At 34.6% G+C, this 8,521-nt stretch overlaps 1 protein-coding gene across 1 annotated transcript; it reads left to right on the forward strand.

The window, feature by feature from the left end:
* The first annotated feature begins 455 nt into the window (after positions 1–455).
* Positions 456–7,707, forward strand: LOC134255537 (WD repeat-containing protein 46-like). The gene is made up of 8 exons (XM_062738067.1): positions 456–1,013; positions 1,278–1,352; positions 1,496–1,608; positions 5,115–5,202; positions 5,659–5,825; positions 6,666–6,816; positions 7,208–7,343; positions 7,604–7,707. The coding sequence occupies exons 1-8, from the start codon at positions 525–527 to the stop codon at positions 7,705–7,707; spliced, it is 1,323 nt and encodes a 440-aa protein (XP_062594051.1). The 5' UTR covers positions 456–524.
* The last annotated feature ends 814 nt before the right edge of the window (positions 7,708–8,521 follow it).

Consider the following 8,521-nt stretch of genomic DNA (forward strand, 5'->3'; position numbering starts at 1 on the left):
CTATAAGAGTGCATTAGTTTTATACTTATTCTCTCTGAAAAATATTGGACAACTTTATTTAAAATTGTTAAGCCCCTCCCCCCCCCCCCCCCCCCTCTCCTAACACAAACATATATTTACCAAAGAGAAATGAAATATTTGTCCCTTAATATTTTTTTTAAAAACACTGGACAAAAAAATTCAAACTGTACCAAAATTGAAATTATACTGTCTTTTGGGTCAATCAGTAATGTGCCTTCTAGCGTAGCTGAGGTGGATTGAAAATTAATTTTGATCTGCAATTTCAATCCGATGTTTTCCAAACGTCCGCTTCGAATTGTACCCGCCCATTACGCTGTCTATCTTTGAATGTTTTGATTGTAAAAGATAGAAATGACGTAAGCTGTATATTTCCAATTTTGCCAGTTAAAGTTCCGCGGTCTTATTATATTCTCAATCAATATTACAGCATTGAGCAACAGCACAGCTGTAAAAGCAATTTACCTTCTTCCTCTTCCCAAATCTAAGGAATATTGCTCAGACTAATGGATACTACAAAATCAGATGGTGTGGTGAAAGAAGGGATTGATGGTGAAATATCCAAGTTGGGCAAAGAAAACTCTAACCAAACGAAAAAGTCCATAAAAAAATTTCGTAAAAAACTTATTAAAGACTTTCAAAAAAGGAAGGCCCAGTTTAAGCAGCGAAAGGAGAAGAGGAAACAAAGAAAGGATGGGACCTGTGAAGAACAGCGAACAGAATCTAAAGACATCAGTGACAACAAACAACCATCAGATAAACTGAGAGACAAACAACTGTCAAATAAAGTGAGAGATGAGCAACCATCAGATACAGTCAGATACAAACAACCAACAGAGAAAGTGAAAAACAAACTGAAAAGTAAAGTACAGAAAGATGGACCTCATAAAGATGTTAAAAGACTTCAACACGGCCCAAGGAAGGACTCTAAAGCATCCAAAAAAGACAGCAATGTGAATAAGAAATCACACAAAGGACCTAGAGAATTTAGAAAAGTATGACTTATAAATGTCATTTGCAAGTTTGCATGAATAAAACTTCGGGAAAATGAAATAATAGGCTACAAACTTCTGTAAAAATATTTTCAGAGACTTTTCAATTGCATGTATCATGATGTATATATCATATTCATTCTAAACTATTTAGCTTAGTTTAGTTAATTTCATGTATAATGTTTTATTTTATATGTGCACTTTTTGTTTGATTAATTTCTTTTTTAAAAATATATACTGTGAGTATAATAATTTATCTTTATACAGGATGAATACCCAGGAGATGCACCTGTATCCAAAAAGTTAATGTCAAAATATCAGAGAGGAAAACAGATGCAAACAGTAAATCTATTTACAGATCCTTTACAACATCAACTTAATAATTTATTAATTTTATCAAAGCTATAAAAAAGACATATCTATATGAATGTATCAGAAAAAATTAACCAAATTTTTATTTAAAAAACAATAACTTGTCAATTTAGAAAGGAACACGTACCTTCCATGGACATGTTAAACTGGTTCAAAATGAAAAGAAGTTAAAAATGGCAGTAAAACAGGCAGCTCGATCAGAACGCCTCTTACAAGAAGAGCCCGGGTAAGTTTTTACATAATCAGATTACCTTTTTTGTTTGGCTATAAGATTGTCTTTTGTAAATGCATCTTACAAAGAGAGCTACATGTACATGTATAGGGAAAGTTTTACATTCTGACAGAAATTATTTGTGATGAAGATTGTGATAGAAACGACTTGATTTAAACAGAGAGGATATTAATTAGGGCCCCGCAAGGATTTGCGGGTGCCCTATAGTAATCACTCTGTCTGTCCGTCTGTCTGTCTGTCTAACTGTCCGTCTGTCACTCTTCCGTCCACAAATTATCTGTTTTTTCCCAATAACTTTTTTTATGGTTGCCCAATTAAGTTCAAATTTGGTATGATAGGTCAGTAGGCAGAAAGACAAAATTTGATGCCAAGTTTGTTTCTGTATGTCCCCTGGTTTGGAGCTGGGTGGTGGGGTAGATTCCTTAACTTTATATAAGAATGCATTGGCAAAGAGAGATAACTGCTAAAGATGTTCCCATTGTAAGCTGAATGCTGCTATGAGTCCCTTGAGATTAATTAGCTTTCCTGCTGAAGAAAATCCAAAGCATTATCTTTATCTGTCAAATTGAGATGAATTACCACCTCTGTCTGCAAGTGAAGTTTGTTTTGAAGTTAAGTCAATTTGGAATGCTATGAACACTCAGAAATGTGGATTTAAATATAAATGTTCATACTTTATTTTTAGCTCTACTGGTCAGAGACCAGAAGAGCTTATGCGATAGTAATGCGTCCGGCGTCCGTCCGTCTGTCTGTCTGTCTGTAAACAATTTTTCAAAATGCTACTCCTCCTACAGTTTTGGTCTAATTTCAATATAACTTGGCACACAAGTAGACTACACTAAGATACATAATTCTGTGTATCGGTTTTTGATTTCGATGAACGGTGTTGCCGTGGTTACTAAAAATAGAAATTTCTGTGAAATTCTTTCAAAATGCTACTCCTCCTACAGTTTTGGTCTGATTTCAGTATAACTTGGCACACAAGTAGACTACACTAAGATACATAAATCTGTGTATCGGTTTTTGATTTCGATGAACGATGTTGCCGTGGTTACTAAAAATAGAAATTTCTGTGAAGTTCTTTCAAAATGCTACTCCTCCTACAGTTTTGGTCTGATTTCAGTATAACTTGGCACACAAGTAGAATACACTAAGAAACATAATTCTGTGTATCGGTTTTTGATTTCGATGAACGGTGTTGCCGTGGTTACTAAAAATAGAAATTTCTGTGAAGTTCTTTCAAAATGCTACTCCTCCTACAGTTTTGGTCTGATTTCCCTATAGTAATCACTCTGTCTGTCCGTCTGTCTGTCTGTCTAACTGTCCGTCTGTCACTCTTCCGTCCACAAATTATCTGTTTTTTCCCAATAACTTTTTTTTATGGTTGCCCAATTAAGATCAAATTTGGTATGGTAGTTTAATAGGCAGAAAGACATATTTTGATGCTAAGTTTGTTTCTGTATGTCCCCTGGTTTGGAGCTGGGTGGTGGGGTAGATTCCTTAACTTTATATAAGAATGCATTGGCAAAGAGAGATAACTGCTAAAGATGTTCCCATTGTAAGCTGAATGCTGCTATGAGTCCCTTGAGATTAATTAGCTTTCCTGCTGAAGAAAATCCAAAGCATTATCTTTATCTGTCAAATTGAGATGAATTACCACCTCTGTCTGCAAGTGAAGTTTGTTTTGAAGTTAAGTCAATTTGGAATGCTATGAACACTCAGAAATGTGGATTTAAATATAAATGTTCATACTTTATTTTTAGCTCTACTGGTCAGAGACCAGAAGAGCTTATGCGATAGTAATGCGTCCGGCGTCCGTCCGTCTGTCTGTCTGTAAACAATTTTTCAAAATGCTACTCCTCCTACAGTTTTGGTCTGATTTCAGTATAACTTGGCACACAAGTAGAATACACTAAGAAACATAATTCTGTGTATCGGTTTTTGATTTCGATGAACGGTGTTGCCGTGGTTACTAAAAATAGAAATTTCTGTGAAGTTCTTTCAAAATGCTACTCCTCCTACAGTTTTGGTCTGATTTCAGTATAACTTGGCACACAAGTAGAATACACTAAGAAACATAATTCTGTGTATCGGTTTTTGATTTCGATGAACGGTGTTGCCGTGGTTACTAAAAATAGAAATTTCTGTGAAATTCTTTCAAAATGCTACTCCTCCTACAGTTTTGGTCTGATTTCAGTATAACTTGGCACACAAGTAGACTACACTAAGATACATAATTCTGTGTATCGGTTTTTGATTTCGATGAACGGTGTTGCCGTGGTTACTAAAAATAGAAATTTCTGTGAAATTCTTTCAAAATGCTACTCCTCCTACAGTTTTGGTCTGATTTCAGTATAATTTGGCACACAAGTAGAATACACTAAGATACATAAATCTGTGTATCGGTTTTTGATTTCGATGAACGGTGTTGCCGTGGTTACTAAAAATAGAAATATCTGTAAAATTGTTTCAAAATGCTACTCCTCCTACAGTTTTGGTCTGATTTCAGTATAACTTGGCACACAAGTAGAATACACGAAGATACATAATTCTGTTTATCAAATTTTAATTTTGATGAACTGTGTTGCCGTGGTTACTAAAAATAGAAATGTCTGTAAAATTGTTTCAAAATGCTACTCCTCCTACAGTTTTGGTCTGATTTCAGTATAACTTGGCACACAAGTAGACTACACTAAGAACATAAAGAGACTTTATCAACGATCATTATTCTATATATTGCTGTTGTAAAGTTTCAAATCCCAGCTGCTTAAGTACTCTTCTCTTCCTTTGCTATAAGTTCAAACCAGTAGAGCTTCAGTCTCGACAGAGACTTCTGGTTGTTAAAATAGATATGATTTCATTGAATTCTAAAAACAAGAAATAGATTAAAGAAGATTTATTTTTTATTTTTACTTTTTTCCCCTTTTTGTAAATTCAAGAATATTATAAATTTTTAAGGTAGTTGCATAAAAACCCCATTCTATCATTATAAATACTGAAAAAGTTCTTATACATGTTATTGTAACTTTAGAATAAAAGGATGAGAGAGGTACAGTTAATCCCTTGGGATTAATTATCTAGCCTGCTGCAGAAAATTTAGTAGTAGGCTTATCTTTATCTGTCATTTTAAGATTAATGAAAACCTTAAATTGTCTGCAAATGCTGTTTGTTTTGAAGTTAAGGTCAAGTCTTCATGATATTTGCATTCATTGAAGGCTGGCGTTTTATATAACATAAGCTTCATTATTGTTTAAATATACATCCAATATTAAGTTTTTCTTTACTGCCTAATGTAAATACAAGGGTATTATTTACAGGTTTTTGAATATTCATGAATTATCTTGAAATTTTAAGAATACAGTTGCTGTTGCTTATTCTTCGTACATTTTTTAATCATTCCATAAGCTGCACCCTTATAATTCTACCCCATGGCGGGGCCCTTGCTGACTGGTCAATTTTCTAGTTTACAGTAAGAATAATGATAACTTTTTTTCTTTCAGTTTTCTGATACCGGAGGATGGAGAGAGCACCACTAATGTCAGTCAGTCTGACATTGTCCAGTCAGTAGACATAACAACAGCTCAGAAAGTCAGTATACACTGTAGTAACTTAATTAATGTCTTCATTTTATTGATCTAAATTTCTGTGATACTAGAACTACTGGTATGCAGTAGATTAACAGAAAAACCTGTCTAATCAAAATTTGTTCAATCCGCCGCACTGTGACTTCTGATGTTAAATTTCTTTCCCATTTTACTTTTTTCCATGATTATTTACACTTCACAATTCGACACCTAGTCTATTTTGACATAAAATTCATCTCCCAGTTTATGTTGGATAGGACATATTAATTCATGTCCACCCTAAAAAAGTAAAATTTCAATGACTACTAATCAATTCTGTTTTAATATAAACATTCTGTAGATTGGTTAATAAAATAGTTTACTTTAAATTTACTTTTCTGTTTAATAGCAATAATCTTTGTCAGTGTGTATAAACATTTTTGTTTACATTGCCTATATATGTGCTGCTTCATTTATTTAGCATTTCAATCTGGACCTTCCACAATTTGGCCCATACAAGTTGCAGTACACCAGGAATGGGAAATATCTATTAATAGCTGGGAGCAAAGGTCATGTAGCAGCTATGGATTGGCTGACAAAGAGATTGCTGTGTGAAGTTAATGTCATGGAAACAGTCAGAGACATAAGGTTCATAAAACAAACTTTTACTTTGAGAAAAATCTCTTTCTTATTCCTTAAGTGAAATCTTTTTTCACAAATGTTAAATGTGAAACCTAAAATGCAGAAAACTCTCAACCATACTTCACAATTATAGTCATTGATGATGAAGTCAAGTTTGTAGGAGACATTGTGTCATGAAAGAAATGCATTGACCATAGGAACTTTCAGAAAGCTCAGCAGCACTAGACATATGTACAGTCTTCGCAAAATCTTATTTTTAGCACATGCCCTTTGGGCAAGTTTAACCACCAATTACACTAGCCTGAAAAAATATTTACATGACCAAAAATTTATCAAGTTATTTTATTCTGACATGTATTTGCCATTTCATGCCAAGGAAATGATCCGAATTCCATTCTATGGATCTATTGTCTTGACATTAATATTTTTTCAACCTGTACACTCTTTGTGTCTCTTTTGAAAAAAAAGACTTAAAGGCCCTTGGAAATCATGGTAGAATAAACTGTCATTAAAATTTTATTTGCTTCACTTTAGTTGGAGAATCAAAGACTTTTAATTCTGTATAATGTTATTGGTCTTATTTAAGGCTTATGCCTCAGAATTTACATGCCCTTTGGGCTTATAAGTGATAAGTGTGTAATTTCCACATGCTTCCTTCCAATTGTACCAGGTCCCGGGCTTCTGACTCATGGGGTTAGTCAAAGACTGTACTGTATGTATTTATGTACTGTATTATTTTTCAGCACTTTCAATTCACAGAATAATGCCCATATTCCTGCATATATGTGTCATATATTTATAGATGGAATACCCAAATTCATACTTATTGATGTCATTTGTTTACAGGTGGCTTCATCAGGAGACAATGTTTGCTGTTGCCCAGAAGGAGTGGACCTATGTGTATGACAATCAGGGGATAGAGTTACACTGTCTGAAGCAGCTACATGAGGTTCTCAGGCTGGAGTTTCTCCCCTACCACTTCCTCCTGGCCAGCTCGGTAAGATTTCTTATGTTGTTTTCTTTGTTGAAGATGTTTAAATGTTCTCATTTGGAAATTCAGGCTTTTGAAATAAAAAAGTATTTAAGACATATGGGTATTTGAATATTAAGTTGAAATTAATTGCGCCAATCAAGATGCAAGTAATTAGAAAATAGCAGTGAGACATCTGGGTATTTGAATATTAAATTGAAATTAATTGCGCAAATCAAGATGCAAGTAATTAGAAAATAGCAGGGAGTTAAGTAAATACAACTTAAAAGATTTTACTCATAAAATTATACAGAAAATACTGGTATTTAGATTCATACAAACCCTACCCCTCCTAATCTCACAATCACCAGATATCTTGAAATAAAAAAGTTGTGATTTATTGATGCTATCTCTCCAGAATGTCAATGGTTACCTGTACTGGTTGGATGTCTCGGTGGGTCAGAAGGTCGCCGGACACAGCACTGGTCTGGGCAGGCTGGACGTCATGTGTCAGAATCCTCACAATGCCATCATCTGCCTCGGACATCCCGGAGGTAAGTCTCTGTACAGGGAAAATTAATTGTTGTTTCAAAGACAAATTCAGGACTTAATTCTGAAAATATTATTGGAGCATTGCATTTGAACTGGCTTAGGGCAGTGTTACATGTATCATTCAATGATGTAATCAATAGATCAATGTAGGTAGATGTACAAATTGCACACAAGAGGGTTTACCATACACAGAAGAGCCAGCCATTAGTATGAACCAAATATTCTTTTTATTAATAATGAGTTTCTTCATTACTGCTTATAGGAAGTGTGACGATGTGGTCGCCTAATGTTAATGAGCCTCTGGTGAAGATGCTTTGTCACGGTGCTGCAGTCAGATCCATAGCTGTGGATTCTAGTGGAATGTGAGCCTATACAGAAATACCATAAAGATCTTATAGCAAACTTCCATTTTTCCCTTTATATTACTAAGCAATGTTGTTTTAACATCCACAGTCTGTAAAATGTGCATTTATTATCAGTAAAACATAATATACCCAGAAAGCTCCCTTACCTATCCTGTTTGTACTGTTAAATTACGTTGTTTGATACCAAAGAATATGAAGAGAAACATCCAGCTTAGATGCATTTTATATATACCGTAAATCTGGAAATTTTTACGTCGATTTTATTTTGCGAATCTGGGTCAAAATGCTGTTGATTAATTTTTATGTTTCAAAATTTTGCGAATTACTACTATTTTTAGCTCACCTGAGCCGAAGGCTCAAGTGAGCTTTTCTGATCACATTTTGTCCGGCGTCCGTCTGTCTGTCCGTCTGTCTGTCTGTCTGTAAACTTTTCACATTTTCCACTTCTTCTCCAGAACCGCTGGGCCAATTTCAACCAAACTTGCCACAAAGTATCCTTGGGTGAAGGGGATTCAAGTTTGTTCAAATGAAGGGTCACGCCCTCATTCAAGGGGAGATAATTGGGAATTAATGAAAATTTGGTGGCATATTTTAAAAATCTTCTTCTCAAGAACCACTGTGCCAGGAAAGATGAAACTTATGGGGAAACATCCTCAGGTAGTGTAGATTCAAGTTTGTTCAAATCATGACCCCCGGGGGTAGGGCGGGGCCAAAATGGCCGACCAAAGTTTTACATAGAAATATATAGGAAAATTCTTTAAAAATCTTCTTCTAAAGAATGACAAAGCCATTATTCATCAAATTTGTATGGGAGC

The sequence above is a fragment of the Saccostrea cucullata genome, unplaced genomic scaffold (genome assembly GCF_032062105.1).
Source record: "Saccostrea cucullata isolate Sc308-1 unplaced genomic scaffold, CSIRO_AGI_Scuc_v1 ctg2663, whole genome shotgun sequence".
Classification (NCBI taxonomy): domain Eukaryota; kingdom Metazoa; phylum Mollusca; class Bivalvia; order Ostreida; family Ostreidae; genus Saccostrea; species Saccostrea cuccullata.

Excerpts from the sequence above, each read along its gene's own strand:
- LOC134255537 (XM_062738067.1), top strand. The coding sequence starts at position 525 with ATGGATACTACAAAATCAGATGGTGTGGTGAAAGAAGGGATTGATGGT. Across the intron at positions 5,826-6,665 it reads GAAACAGTCAGAGACATAAG|GTGGCTTCATCAGGAGACAA; the intron begins GTTCATAAAACA and ends ATTTGTTTACAG. Across the intron at positions 7,344-7,603 it reads CTGCCTCGGACATCCCGGAG|GAAGTGTGACGATGTGGTCG; the intron begins GTAAGTCTCTGT and ends TACTGCTTATAG.